The following is a 16178-nucleotide window of genomic DNA, read 5'->3' as shown; positions in this document are numbered from 1 at the left end:
GAGCCCACTCCATATGCTGTGGGTGTCAGCTGTGTATTATAGCTGACACCTGGGACTAACAGCTAGGAACAGCGATCGCACTGTTCTTGGCCGTTTAACCCCTTAAATGCTGCGGTCAATCGAGACCGCATCATCTCAGGCATTAAAAAGAGGGGACGTCCCCTCCGAAAACTCATGGCTGATCGCGGTGTGCCGATGGTTGTCATTGCAGCCCAGGGGCCCAATGAAGGCTCCCAGGTCTGCCTTTTTTCTGCCTCTGTTAAACTGTGCCTCTGGCAGGGCTTAACAGATGCCTTTAAAAATGACAATATACTTCAATACACTACTATTGCAGTGTATCGCTGGTTCAAGTCCCCTAGGGGGACTAATAAAATGTGTAAAAAAAGAAAACGAAATAAAGTTATCAGTAGTAAAAAAAATAATTTAAAGTTAACAATAACCTTTCTCGTTAAAGTATCCATTAGTGGATACAGTATGTCACGAAGGGTCTGTGGACCCACTGGGCCGTACCGCCTTGGCGGTAAGGCAGCTGGCCAACAGGGCGCAGGTCAATGTCTATAGTTCGTATAGGTACCTGTGGCAGCTCGAACAGCAGCAGGGCAGACTAGGCAGCAGGTAGACGTCGTGCGAGAAAAACGGCGTTCTGTTCAAAAAAACGCCCGCGAAAAAGAAGTGCATGTCACTATTTGAGCCATTTTTGGAGCCGTTTTTCATTGACTCTGCTGAAAATCAGGAGCTGTTTTCCCTTGAAAACCGCTCCGTATTTTCAGACGTTTTTTAGTAAGCGTGTGAACATACCCTTAGAAGACCAAGGTGGTTTCGTTCATTTCGGTGCTCTGCTCTACGTCCGTGGTAGAACTCACGTCCCTTCCGAGCACAAAGACCTTCCTTCCGGTCTGGAAACTCCTGGCAACCCTGCAACAGACTCGCTAGACATGCTCCAGCACAGCAGGCTTCCACAGTCTGAAAATTTGCCCTCACCTGAGCTGCTCCCTGGGGTGGGGGGGGGCAGCTGCTCTCCATCTAGGAGATATGGTTTGAAAAAGTCGAAGACGTCTGGGTGCGGGAGGTTGTGTCGACAGGCTACAAAATAGTTTTCTTCTCGCCCTCCCGGCGTTTTTTTTTCCTGTCAACGCCCCTCGAGGGCCAAGACTTTTTAAGCCATTCAAAGCCTCTTCCATCAAGGAGTAATTGTCCCAGTACCAACTCCAGAACTGTTCAATGGGTTCTATTCAAAACTTTTCGCAGTACAAAAGGAGGACGGATCTCTTAGACCCATTTTGAATCTAAAACGTCTCAATCGACATGTGAAGATTTGAAGGTTTCGCATGGAGTCTCTGCGAACGGTGGTCGCTTCCTTGGAAGCCGACGAGTTCCTGCCTTCAATAAACATCAAGGATGCTTATCTTCATGTTCCTATTGCTCAAGTACATCACCGTTTTCTGCTATTTGAAGTAGGTTCAGAGCATTTCCAGTTTGTTGTCCTCCTCCACTTTGGGCTATCCACGTCTCCAAGGGTCTTTACCAAGGTCATGGCGGCACCCATGGCTTTCCTCAGATCCAGGGGGATAGTGGTTATTCCATACTTGGACGATCTTTTGTTGAATGCACCTTCTCACATTACACTGGATTGTCTTCGCAGATTCGGAAGGCTGGTCAACATCACCAAGTCATCTCTCCCTCCTTTTCGGAGAATGGAGTTTCTAGGTATGGTCCTGGATACACAGGCAGCCAGGGTATACTTACCCCAGGCCAAGATCACCACTCTGACATGGAGTGACCGTACTCCGCAGGGAATGCTCCTAACTCCATCCGCTTCTGCATGAAAGGCTTGGGGACGATAGTCTCAAACTTTGAGGCAGTTCCATTTTCTCAATTTCACTCCCGATCTCTACAGCTGGCGATTCTATATAATTGGGACAAGTTTTTGGACTCTTTGGATCTGATGATCCATCTGCCCCCTTCAGTCAAGAAGGAGCTGCTGTGGTGGATGTCTTTTTCCAACATTTCTCAGTGAAAACCCTTCACAACCCTCCACTGGCAAGTCATCACAACGGACGCAAGTTTGTTCGAACCGGAAGCTCAGCGCTTGATCAACATCTTGGAGCTGAGGGACATCTTCCTGGCCCTGTCTCACTGGATGTCTCATCTCCAGGGTTTTCCAGTGAGGATACAGACAGACAATTCTACAGCAGTGGCGTACCTCAATCATCAGGAAGGTACAAGAAGCAGGACTGTATGGAAGATATCCACCAGGATCTTTTGCTGGGCGTAACAAAATGTCCTATAAATTTCAACAGTGCACATCCCAGGCAGGAGTAGACAACTGGTAGGCGGATTACCTGAGCCGGGAATGCCTGTATCCTGGAGCAGGGTCTCTTCAACCAGAGATTTTTTTTTACCGCATTTGCATTAGTTGGGGCTTCCTCTTCGCCTCTCACCTCAATCACAAGTGCCCGGACTACGTCATCAGAACCGGGGACCCAAGGCCATAGGAGCCGACACTCTGGTTCTTCCCTGGTCGTCCTTCAACCTCCTTTTATCTTTTTCTGCCCCTTCCACTCCTGCCTTTAATGCAGAAGTCAAGGACACCAGAATTCCAACCATTCTGGTGGACCCAGACTGGCCACGCAGAGATTGGTACACGGATCTCATGCTCCTGTTAGCAGACGCCCTGTGGCCGTTTCCTTTGCGGCACCCTCCTTTCCCAAGGTGCAGTGTTCCACCCTGCTTTACCTCGGCTGCGTTTGACGGCTTGGCGGTTAAAACCCTGTTTTTGAAGTTCAAAGGTTTATCTGAGCTGGTCATTCAGACCATGATCAAGGCCCGGAGGACTCAATCCCAAAGGATTTACCGTCACACTTGGTTGGCTTATTTTAGGTGGTGCGAGTCCCATCAGTTTAACCCCCTCCGTTTTTTCATCCCGCAAATTCTGGCTTTCCCCCAGGTGGGTTTGGATCAGATTGGTCTGAAACCTGCCCTTTTAGAGTAGCCAATCTATTATTTTCCAACGCATTTCGGCTTTTCGTGCTCCAATTAAGACTTTTTTTTTGCAAGGAGTTGCACATTGTACTCCTCCTTATCGGTCTCCTCTGGAACCTTGGGATCTCAATCTGGTCCTTGACCCTCTCCAGGCTGCGCCCTTCAAACCTTTTTTTTGGACGTTTCTTTCAGGATCTTATCCTGGAAGGTAGTTTTCCTTGTGGCGATCACCTCTACCCGTAGAGTTTTTGAGCTGGCAGCCTTGTCCTGCAAACCTCCGTTTACGGATTTTCATAGGGACAAGGTGGTGCTATGTCCGGTGCCATCCATATATGGACAGTGATGTCAGTGGCTCCTCCTAGACCGGAATACCCGGCCAGCGCGTTGGTCGTGGATTTTGCTGATAGACGTGACCTCTGACATAACTGACCATGTATGGACAGTGACATCAGTGGCTCTTCTTGGACCGGAATGCCCGGCCAGTGCGTTGCCGATCTAAAAGGGGGTGCGTGTGCGGCACAATCTACAAAGGGTTGTGTGTGTGTGTGTGGCACAATCTACAAAGGGGTGTGTGACACAATTTACGAAGCGGTGTGTGTGTGGCACAATCTACAAAGGGTTGTGTGTGTGTGGCACAATCTACAAAGGGGTGTGTGACACAATTTACAAAGCGGTGTGTGTGTGTGGCACAATCTACAAAGGGTTGTGTGTGTGTGGCACAATCTACAAAGGGGTGTGTGACACAATTTACAAAGCGGTGTGTGTGGCACAATCTACAAAGGGGTGTGTGTGTGGCAAAATATACAAAGGGGTGTGTGTTTGTGTGTGCCACAATCCACAAAGGGGGGTGTGACACAATCTACAAAGGGGTGTGTGTGTGTGTGTGTGGCACAATCTACAAAGGGGTGTGTGTGGCACAATCTACAAAGGGGTGTGTGTGGCACAATCTACAAAGGGGTGTGTGTGTGGCACAATCTACAAAGGGGTGTGTGTGTGGCACAATCTACAAAGGGGTGTGTGCGTGGCACAATCTACAAAGGGGTGTGTGCGTGGCACAATCTACAAAGGGGTGTGTGCGTGGCACAATCTACAAAGGGGTGTGTGCGTGGCACAATCTACAAAGGGGTGTGTGCGTGGCACAATCTACAAAGGGGTGTGTGCGTGGCACAATCTACAAAGGGGTGTGTGCGTGGCACAATCTACAAAGGGGTGTGTGCGTGGCACAATCTACAAAGGGGTGTGTGCGTGGCACAATCTACAAAGGGGGGTGTGTGCGTGGCACAATCTACAAAGGGGTGTGTGTGTGCGTGGCACAATCTACAAAGGGGGGTGTGTGTGCGTGGCACAATCTACAAAGGGGTGTGTGTGCGTGGCACCATCTACAAAGGTGTGTGTGTGCGTGGCACCATCTACAAAGGGGTGTGTGTGCGTGGCACAATCTACAAAGGGGTGTGTGTGCGTGGCACAATCTACAAAGGGGTGTGTGTGTGGCAAAATCTACAAAGGGGTGTGTGTTTGTGTGTGCCACAATCCACAAAGGGGGGTGTGACACAATCTACAAAGGGGTGTGTGTGGCACAATCTACAAAGGGATGTGTGTGGCACAATCTACAAAGGGATGTGTGTGGCACAATCTACAAAGGGGTGTGTGTGTTGCACAACCTACAAAGGCATGTGTGTGGCATAATCTACAAAGGGATGTGTGTGTGGCACAATCTACAGGGGGCACTGTGGCTCCATCTACAGAGGGAGCTGTGGGATTATCTACCGGGGGGGGGGGGGGTGGATGTATCTACAGAGGACACACTGACACTCTCTAAAGAAGGGCTGCCCGATCTTGACATTCTTGTGTCTGCCAAGCGCTGCCAACTGAGCAGCCAGACTGCATTTCATTTAGGCCTCCTGCTCACTTCCATCACCGTTTTCACGGCCGTTTTTCACGAATCCGTGTGTCCGTGATTGGAACAGTGTGCTTCCCGTGTGTACTCCGTGTACACATCCGTGTTTCAGTTTCTGAGAGGAAACTGAAACCCATTCACACTATGTACACAATATTGTGAGCGCCGCGCATGGTATTCCCTGTCCAGCGGTAGTCTCTGTCCAGGGTGCTGAAAGCGTTACTGCCGATCAGTGCAGCCCTTTAACTCTTTCAGCACCCTGGACAGAGACTACCGCTGGACAGGGAATACCATGCGCTGAGCGGCACTCACAATATAGATTATGGTTCATTAAAAAACAAAACGCAACAATAAAAAGTTACTTACCCAGAACCCCCTGCTTCTTCCTCAAGTCCGGCCTCCTGAGATGACGTTTCAGACCATGTGGCTGCTGAAGCCAATCACAGGCTGCAGCGGTCACATGGACTGCCGCGTCATTCAGGGAGGTCGGACTGGATGTCAGAAGAGGGACGCATCACCAAGACAACGGCCGGGGTACGTAGGAACTTATTATTCTTTCTATCATTGCGTTCCAGCACTGATCAGCAGCTTCTTCTCTCTATCAGTGCTGACAGAGAGAAGGGGCTGACGATTAGTGCAGTGCAATATCTGTCTCTATGTGTACCTCTGCCCGCCTGGCCGTTGCTAGGCAACGGCTCCGTCACACACGGACGGCACACGGATGCTTTCCGTGTGCCTTTTTTTTGACGGACCCATTGAGTCAGGGTGCCAGTCGTAAAAAAAAGGCTAGCACCCTGAAGGAAAAAACGGAAGTGGGCATGAGGCCTTAACGACACTTAAAGAGGAAAACTGGATTGTTAAAATAAGCATGTGGAGTAAACTCACAAATTTCTTGTAAGTTTAAACCTAGCGGCATTATTATAGTAATGTAGTATTATAGTAATGTGGTATTATTATAGTAATGTAGTATTGTTACAGTAATATAGTATTATTATAGTAATGTGGTATTATTATAGTAATGTAGTATTGTTACAGTAATGTAGTATTATAGTAATGTGGTATTATTATAGTAATGTAGTATTATTATAGTAATGTGGTATTATTACAGTAATGTAGTATTGTTACAGTAATGTGGTAGTATTATAGTAATGTAGTATTGTTACAGTAATGTAGTATTATTATAGTAATGTGGTATTATTACAGTAATGTAGTATTGTTACAGTAATGTGGTATTATTATAGTAATGTAGTATTGTTACAGTAATGTAGTATTATTATAGTAATGTGGTATTATTATAGTAATGTAGTATTGTTACAGTAATGTAGTATTATTATAGTAATGTACAGGGTGGGCCATTTATATGGATACACCTAAATAAAATGGGAATGGTTGGTGATATTAACTTCCGGTTTGTGGCACATTAGTATATGGGAGGGGGGAAACTTTTCAAGCTGGGTGTTGACCATGGTGGCTATTTTGAAGTCGGCCATTTTGTATCCAACTTTAGTTTTTTCAATGGGAAGAGGGTCATGTGACACATCAAACTTATCGAGATTTTCACAAGAAAAACAATGGTGTGCTTGGTTTTAACGTTACTTTATTCTTTCATGAGTTATTTATGTCATTATGGGTGTCAGGTCCGAGCATTCCTAGATTAACAGTTTCCTGGAAAGTGGATTGGTCGTCGTGGGCCAGTTGAATGGCCCCCTAGGTCTCCCGATCTGACCCCCTTAGACTTTTATCTTTGGGGTCATCTGAAGGCAATAGTCTATGCTGTGAAGATACGAGATGTGCAGCAACTGAAACTACGGATACTGGAAGCCTGTGCTAGCATTTCTTCTGCGGTGTTGCTATCAGTGTGTGAAGAGTGGGAGAAGAGGGTTGCATTGACAATCCAACACAATGGGCAGCACTTTGGACACATTTTATAAGTGGTCAGAAACTTGTAAATAACTCATGAAAGAATTAAACTCATGAAACTAGACCGCTCCGCCGTAGCGGAGAGGCAGTGGACCAACTCACAGTTTATGCACACCGTCTATGGTAGGAGTGTAGTACAAGAGTATCTGGGATAGTCCGGATGGCGGTAAGGGCTCAGGCACAGATGGGGTTGGAGATGGTGGGTTGTGGCGGATGCTATCCGGGATGACAGGCGACATCAGACATGAAGTATTCCAGCAGGTGGGGCAAGGCACGGCTCAGGGAATTTACAGGCTCGGGAACAAGGCACAGCACGGGATACAGGATATAGGAGGCAGGGCAAGGGAACAATGGGAGCAGGAAAACACTAAGGGACCACTTACAATACAGACATGGGAAAACTACAACAACGCTCAGGCAGGGAGTGCAAGGGTGGAGCCCTTACTATAGTCCAGGATGGACGGGGTTGATTAGGTAACTTTAAACATGTGCGCGCGCTGGCCCTTTAAGGCCTAGCACGCGCACACCTTAAGGGTGGATTTACACGAACGTGCTATATGTCCGTGCAACCCGCAAGGTTTTCACGCGGGTCGCACGGACCTATGAAAGTCTATGGGGCAGTGCAGACAGTCCGTGATTTTTGCGCAGCGTAAGTCCGCTGCGTAAAACTCACGACATGTTCTATATTTTGGCGTTTTTCGCGCATCACGCACCCATTGAAGTCAATGGGTGCATGAAAATCGGGCACACCCCACGGAAGCACTTCCGTGGGACGCGCGTTATTCGCGCAACAGCAGTAAAAGAATGAATGTAAACAGAAAAGCACCACGTGCTTTTCTGTTTACAAACATACAAACGGAGTGTCATCATGATGGCGGCTGCGCGAAAAGCACGCAGCCGCGCACAATATGAACATGACACACGGAGCTGTCAAGTGCATTTTGCGCACGCAAAACGCCGTGGTTTTTGCGTGCGCAAAACGCACACGCTCGTGTAAATCCGCCCTAACAGTAAGAGCAGGGCCAGCCAGTCGCGAGTGCCAACGTTTCCTAGGAGGGAGACGGCGGCAGAAAGCCAACGGACTGTGGTCGCGGGCGTCGCCAGGTAAGGAATGGCGGCGGTCCATGGCCATGACAGTAATGCAGTTATTGGATGTTTTTTCTATCTTCTTTTTACGGCCTCGTAATGCAGACCTGCAGAGATTCTGTGAATTATGCCCTAGAAGCAATGATAATTTTTCTTCTCAACCAATAACTAGTAACCTTACATGTTCACTTAGTATCATGTACCTGATTTGTCTTTTGTTTTGTTCTGCCCAATTTCATTTTATTGGAAAAAAAAAACATTGGGTCCATACTTAAAACAAAAATAGCAAGTCTGCCAAGTTGTATATGCATATATTATTGATATGTACAACAGCAAGAGTATTGCCAATGAATTTGATATATTTGAATTTCTGAAAGGCAGTGTTGCATTAGAAAATGACCGTTTTGTTTAAATCAAGTTTTTATGTTAAAAATATTACAAAAATTTTGGTGATTTTTTTTTAATGTTTTCTTGTTTTCTAGTTTCATTATTCACATAAAAAAAATAATCCTAAAATTTTGCAGTTTTTACTCTGGCCACTGAGCCTCACAATACACAGACCCTTCTTGTTCTATAGAGATCACTTCTCAGCAGTCTTCTCATTATCGCCACAGGGGAGATTACAATAAGCGTTAACACCACTATATTGATAACACAGGATCCACCAATGATAATAGGTGATGGACACAGCTCCCCTCCTATCCCTTCCTGCACAGAGCATGCCTAGAAAACTCTCCCATAGAATTCAATAGGTCAGCTCCAGACTATTGTTTTCTATGGTCCATGTGGCTGCTGTAAAGCATCACCCTAAATGTTGTTAACAGCAGCTCAGACAAGATAGCTGCCTCATAATCATGTACAGAAGATAGAATACAAAAATCTACAATCAAAAATGTAAAACATTAGAAAAAAATATTTTGCACTATTTGGTTTTAATTAGTAAAAAATAAAAGCGCTGCTCAGACCCACACCATCGCTGAAACAAAGGGGCAGAAGCGCTTAGTCGAGCACTCTACACCGTTGGCTATGATTGGCTCTCATCATAGGCTGAAGATGCACTCATAGACGTTCTATGTGAGCCCGTCAACAGCCGCTTCTGCCCCTTCGTTTCAGCAATGGTGAGGGTCTCAGCACCCATGTTCCCGCCGATCAAAACTTCTCATGTCTCTCTATGACATATCAACAGTTTTGCAAAAGTTCAGTTAGGCTTCATTCACATCTGTGTCAGTACTCAGTTCTCAGGTTCTGTCGGGGCTTTCCGTCAGGGGAACCCATGAACGGAATCCCAACTGAAACAAAGTTTGGATCACTGTTGATTTCAATGGTGACGGATCCGGTACAAATGTTTTCCGTTTGTCCCCGTTGTGTAAGGGTTCCGTCGTTTTGACGGAATGAATAGCACAGTCGACTATGGTATTGATTCCGTCAAAACGACGGAACCCTTACACAATGGTGATGCAAACGGAAACCTATGGTTTCCGTTTGTTGCAGTTTGGATTCCGTTCATGGGTTCCCCGGACCGAAAGCTCCGAAGGAACCCATGAACGGAGTCCTGACGCTGATGTGAACGAAGCCTTACTCTTGATGCTGGTGAATAAATGTTGTGTAAATTCAAAACATTTGCGTTTGAACTGTGTATTGTTTAATATGTAATAATACTTGTTCCAGATTGATGTAATTTTGCAACAGTATGAAGAGCTTTATCAGAGAAACAAAGATATTGACGAAAGGCTTTTCTTGAAAAATGACAACCCTCTGAAAGTTGATTTCCGAGAAAGGTAAAATATTTGTTAAATTATTTCACAATAAATGTGAACACTTCAGCCGTAGTACTGTTCACGATTTCACTGAATTCTAGCATGGTACTGTAATAGGACCCCACCGTTGCAAAAACTATTTTTGTAAAGTTTCTTCCCTACTTAGTCGCCAACACTCTGCTGATTCAAAATCGAAAGAGTTCCAGACGTACTCTGGCATTAGCATCCGCACAGAAACTGTGCGCTGGGAGCTTTATTGCATGGCTTACCATGCCGAGCAGCTGCATGCAAGCCTTACATCACCAAACACAATGGCACGCGTCAGATGAAGTGTTGCAAAGCCCGCCGCCGCTGGACTCTGGAGCAGTAGAAACGTGTTCTATGGAGTGATGATTCACGCTTCTCTGTCTGGCAGTCTGATGGATGAGTCTGGGTTTTATGAATGCCAGAAGAATGTTACCATCCTGACTGCATTGTGCCAACTGTAACGTTTGGTGGAGAAGTGATAATGCTACAGGATTGTTTTTTTAGGGATTGGCCTAGGCCCCTTAGTTCCAGTAAAGGGAAATCTTAATACTTCAGCATACTAAGACATTTTAGACAACTGTATGCTTCCAACTGTATGGGAACAGTTTGGGGAAGGCCCTTTTCTGTTCCAGTATGACTGCCCCAGTGCACAAAGTCTTTGGTGTGGAAGAACTTGACTGGCCCATATAGAGCCCTGACCTCAATCACGTCGAGCACCTTTGGAATAAACTAGAACAGAGACTGAGCCAGGCCCCCTCTTCCTTCATTAGTATCTGACCTCACAAAAGAGCTGAAGCTGTTTCAACTGCTAAGGGGTGGAGAAATCCCATATTAGGCCCCAATCACACGACCGTAGATTTCGTGCGTATTTACGGACACATTAATTTCTAGGGCCGACTAACACCTTCCTGTATATTTACGCGAAGGTGTCCGGGCTGTTGAAACCTTTCGGAAAAAAATAGGACATGTCCAATTTTTTTAACTTTACGGACAGTGCTCCCATACTTTATAATGGGAGCACGGTCCGCAAATGCGGATGACTGTCGCCGGCTGTGCCCGTAATTGCGAACTGTGATTATGGGCACGGTCATGTGCATAGGGCCTTAATGTCTATATGTCCATATAGTGTAATCCTTGAGATGGTTTGAAGCATTGATCGCATTATGAGGAGAGGAGTACATGAGATCCAATTTTGGAACAATGTCATCCATACTAGGTCTGATTTTTGTCACTAACAGAACTTTAAGCAATATATACCCCAAATAAGTTTAGATTTCTACTCGCATAGTATCAGGCCATAGCCCTCTTAAAATCCCAAAACACACTTTTTAGGTTTTAAGGTTTTTTAGACAGACAATACTTTTTCACAAATTTGCATACTGTGAACTCCGCCTAACAGAGAAGACTCACACTGTTTGTTGGTTTCCATGCTGTTGCATGAGGTCACTTTTAGGTACTTGATTTAATCGGTGAAATGGTAGTATTTTGGTTTACCCTACAGTTATCTAGACTAGTTTGCATAAAATATAACAAATTATAGCTGATGGTTCTTTTAGGACTTATAAAATAGGTCTTGACAAAATAATTATCTATATAGTCAGTTAGTACGACTAAAATACATGTATTTTTTATAGGAGCAATACACATAATTTGTGCAGACAGGGCTGCCATTTGGAATATGTGACTCCCATACAGACAAATAGTCAGGGCCCCTTGATCTTCACTTTTTTCCCACCCCCATTTTGTACCCCACTTTATACATTTAATGGGCACACTGAATAGGGGAGCTGATTTTTGTAATATAAAGGGGATACTTTATATTTTGCGGTTTCGCTATTAAACAGAGCAGTGAATAGTGGTTCTTTAGAGAGGCAATTGATAGTAGAGTGTGGGCCTCCTTTTTAACCAATTTTCCTGGGTCCCTGATTTTTTCCCCAAACTCAATTACCCCAAGTTTGATGACCTTTGGTACTTTAATCCCTTAATTACCTTTGTTGCCCTCTGCACCCTCTGAAGTTCAGCTATGTCTTTTCTATACACAGGAGCCTAAAATTGTACAATATTCCACATATGGACAGAAATTATATATTTTTTCTTTTTAACAATCCATTTTCCCTTGTAAATTGGGCTTCTATAGCATCGTTTCGGAAGGCAGAAAGGGTCAAATACAGTTTTTGCTTTCTCTTGATCTTCTGTGCAGGCATAAAAGCCCCTTAATGACAACCGTAAAAAGGTGTTTTGGCAGTGGTTAAGGGGTTAAACAATACTATTTGAAAGCAAACAAAAGTGGCTATGGAATGAATTAAGAGATGAGGGTGGTTTCCACACAGTAACTGGAATATGAGAGGGTTACATTCAAGCTTCTCATACATGAATAAAGAGCTCCTCTTATAGTAATTTAGTTCAATTTGATTTACTTTGGGATACACTTGGTAAGTAACGATAATGTTAAGGTAAAAAGATTTGTTTACACATTGATAAGTATAATGTAATGTTATTTTTACACTTTTTGTTCAGTTTGGAGATGGAGAGGACACCTCAAAAGAATAATCTAGAACAAACTCCTCTGATTCCTCCACAGACACCAGTCGGGTAAGCTTATCCACTATGACTAAAGCTGGCCATACTTTAGAGCATTTAGAGAGCTGAAAAGGCCAATTTTCTGCTGACTTTTCTGTTCCGCATGGTGACACAAGAGTGTGAAAGCTGCTGACTGAAGACAGATATCTGTGGAAAAGTTGATTTTGTCCTGCGGAATATTTTCGGTTGTAGTCAGGTGCCGTCTCTGAAAGTCATTAATGTCAAATGACAGATCTGCATCACATCAATAAAGGTCCAAACCAGGCCACAGATCCAGGCAGAGATCGATTGAGAATTTGTCGTTTTGCATTATGGCGTCGTTGTGCAAAACTTAAATTTTCGGCCATCTGAAATCACAAGTATGGCCAGTTTAAGTTCTACAACGTTTGTGAAGTTATTGTTTCACACATTAGTCAAATTTTTTTTTCAAAAATAGTCTCTTGTATGCTGTTGGGTGTAGTGCTTAACAGCAAGTTACTTTTATATACTTTAACCTAGGGCTGGGCAGTTATGACCTAAATCAAAATCACGATTAACTGAACATGTAACCTCGATTACTGAACGATGATTTAGGCCAAACCGCTTTTTACTTGCCACACCCCAATTTATCCCCTGAGCCTGCTGTATACTACTGTATGTAATATACACCCAGACACTGCCCCAACACAGTATATTGCCGCCATAGTGCTCCCCACACAGTATAATGCCCCAAAGGTGCCGCTGCACAATATAATGCCTCTAGAACTTCCTCCACACAGTATAATGCCCCCATAGCTGCTCCCCACAGTTTAATGCCCCTTATAACTGCACTCCACACAGTATAATACCCCCATAACTGCCCTCCCCACAGTAAAATCCCCTCATAGCTGCCTCCACATAGTATAATGCCCCCATAACTGACTTCCACGCAGTATAATAACCCTATAGCTGCCCTCACACAGCATAATGCCTCAATAACTTCCCCCATAGCTGCACCCCACACAGTATAAAGTGCACCATAGCTGCACGCAATAGTGCCTGATAAAACTAATAATATACACACTCGCCTAACCCCGATCCAATGACGATTGGAGGAGATAAATCTGGTCTGTGCAGCTTGGCGCAGACAGACGCAATGACGTCACTGTCTCGCATCCAGCTAATACAAAATGAATGGTAGAGCAGAGAACTTACGATTCAACTGTATCTGCGTCCTGAAGATGCAGATACAGTTTAAACTGGTAGAAAATAATGCATAAAACTTAATTCGCAAGATTTAATTGCGCTGAATTTCGATTGTTTTTGGATTTATTGCCCAGCCCTACTTTAACCCCTTAAAGGGGTTTTCGGAACAAACTAACAGTTATTGCACTGCACATAGAAAATGAAATCAAAACGCACGTATATTACAAATGGCAATTTTTTTATAACACCCGGCGCCGGTCATGTACATGCTCTTTCACTTCCGTTTTCCGGCTGGCTCACTGTACGGGAAGGTCAATCCTGATGTCACTGTACACTGAGTGAAGTTGTGGACCGGATACTCTTTCTCTGGCGTCTTTGAGCATGCCTGGTTGCTACACTAACAGTGTTTACTATGCATGCTCACTCATGTGCTCTAATAGCGCCTGTGCGGAGTTTTCTCTTCCTTAGCCTTTCAAAACCCCTGTGTTTGACCTGCCGCCCGTGCTCCCGGGGCATGGCATGCTGGGATAAAAAGCGATTCATACTGGGAGTGGACCGGAAGCGGTCATTCAAGAAACGGAGGCATGGAAACAAAGTGCAGGATGTAAACAGAGAACGTTTACAGCACGAAAATAAACTGCAACAGACAGAATCAAAGATCACTTTGATTCCATCCATTTAACCTCTGCCGCAGTCAATCGCGACTGCATCATTTAAAGCGTTAGAATCGGGGCGCCCCCTCCGACGTGCGATTGCAGTGTGCCGATGATCGTCATGGCATCCTTGAGGACTAATGAAGGCCCCAATGTCTGACATCTTTGTACTCCTTCGAAGCCCTACCTCTGTGGGCTTCAAAAAAAACCTTTTCCCATTTTTTTCCCTAAAGCAATGGTAAAAAAATAAAATAAAAGTTAACATTACTGCAACCAACGCATTTGTAAAAGGCCGAACTATTACAATATAGTGTTATATAACCCGATCGGTGAACGTCGTAAAAAAAAAAAAAAACATCCAAATTGCTGTTTTTTTTGGTCACCTTAACTCTCAAAAAAAATTGAAAAGAAAAGTGATAAAAAAAGTCGCATGGACGCCAAAATGGTATTAATAAAAACTATAGCTCGCCCCTCAAAAAATAAGCCTTCACATCGCTCAATCGACAGAAAAATAAAAACATGGCTCTCAGAATATGGTGACGCAAATGTTTTTTTTTTTATACAAAAGTGGTATAACCTAAAAAAACAAACATAAATTTGGTATCACCGTAATTGTATCAACCCGTAGAATAAGGTGAACAAGTAGTTTTTACCGCCTGATGGATGCTGTAAAAACAAAACCCCACGAAAAATGGTGTAATCGCTGTTTGTTTCACCCCACAAATCTATATTTTTTCAGTTTCCCAGTACATTATGCGGTGCCATGAAAAACTACAACTTGTCCCGCAAAAAACAAGCCCTCATACGGCTATGTCGATGAAAAAGGAAAAAAAAAAGAAATTAAAATTGGCCATGTCCTCAAGGGGGTTAAAGTTTTTTTATTTGTTTTTTTTTTAAAAGAGCTGCAATGAACACGATCAACCAGTTGATGATGATTTTACATTCAGCCAGTGATGAACCATCACAAGTTCTGAACTCTTACTTTGAGGTAAGTCGTCATGACATACAATAAATGTGGTGTGAAGGTTATTAACAGTGAGTTAAAAAAAACAAAGTCATAAATGAACTTAATATAGTAAGAAAAATCTTAATTCAGATGTAACTTGATTTGTCCGTTGCACTCTATTGAGTATGTATACATTATAAAAACGAGCTATTCATTTGCATGTGAAAAACTCTGTCTACAGTTATTACATTATAATGAACTATTTTTATGATACTGATCTGTTATGTAGCAGAGGTGCCATCTGTTCAACCGCAGCTACTGCACACTCCATATGTTAGAAGAGTATTTCATGTTAATCAAGTCATCAGTGATGAACATAAAGCTCCCAGTTTTTCTTTAAATAAGGGAATCTGTAGCCCCTGGGGTCTGTATTATAAGGAATAATGTATCTTCTTTTATAGATTTAAGGGGAACCTGTCACCAGGATTTCACCTATTAAACCAGCAATACCTGGTGGTAGTGGGTGAAAAATCATTTCTATACAACCTATAATTGTCTTCTTAGTCGGCTCTGTAGCTTTAGTATTCATTTTTTTAGTGTTTCCACACCGTATGCTAATGAGCATAAAAGAGTCAAATCTTCATTTGAAAAGAGTCAAATCTCCATTTAAAAAGTCATATCTTCTTCATTCCTCAAGTCTTTCCGAGTTTACCCCGCCTCTGACGAATCAGCATCATCCACTTCTCTTCGTCAACACCCAACTTCTGGCAGTGCACAGACACACAGCGTGTTCTCGAGAGATCACGCTGTGACGTCACTTCCTGCCCCAGGTCCTGCATCGTGTCGGACGAGCGAGGACACATTGGCACCAGGCGACAGAGGCTACAGTTGACTGCAGCAGCATCGGCGTTTGCAGGTAAGTCGATGTAGCCTCTGTCGCCTGGTGCCGATGTGTCCTGGCTCATCCGACACGATGCAGGACCTGGGGCAGGAAGTGACGTCACAGCGTGATCTCTCGAGAACACGCTGTGTGTCTGTGCACTGCCAGAAGCTGGGTGGTAACGAAGAGAAGTGGATGATGCTGATTCGTCAGCATCATACACTTCTATTCACAACGCCCAGCTAGTAAAAGAAGTAAAAACGGCCAGATGTACATATACAATACA

General features: G+C 44.2%; 1 protein-coding gene across 1 annotated transcript in view; it reads left to right on the top strand.

The window, feature by feature from the left end:
* Positions 1-16178, top strand: part of RB1 (RB transcriptional corepressor 1) — a 292199-nt gene that overhangs the window by 104249 nt on the left and 171772 nt on the right. Inside the window, exons 10-12 of the mRNA XM_075852244.1 lie at positions 9554-9663; positions 12187-12261; positions 14967-15054. Of these exons, the coding sequence (XP_075708359.1) occupies positions 9554-9663; positions 12187-12261; positions 14967-15054 (273 nt within the window). The remainder of the gene's footprint in view (positions 1-9553; positions 9664-12186; positions 12262-14966; positions 15055-16178) is intronic.

The sequence above is a fragment of the Rhinoderma darwinii genome, chromosome 2 (genome assembly GCF_050947455.1).
Source record: "Rhinoderma darwinii isolate aRhiDar2 chromosome 2, aRhiDar2.hap1, whole genome shotgun sequence".
NCBI classification, from domain to species: Eukaryota; Metazoa; Chordata; class Amphibia; order Anura; family Rhinodermatidae; genus Rhinoderma; species Rhinoderma darwinii.
The sequence above is the reverse complement of the archived record's forward strand: the minus strand, read 5'-3'. Positions and strand labels throughout refer to the sequence as shown.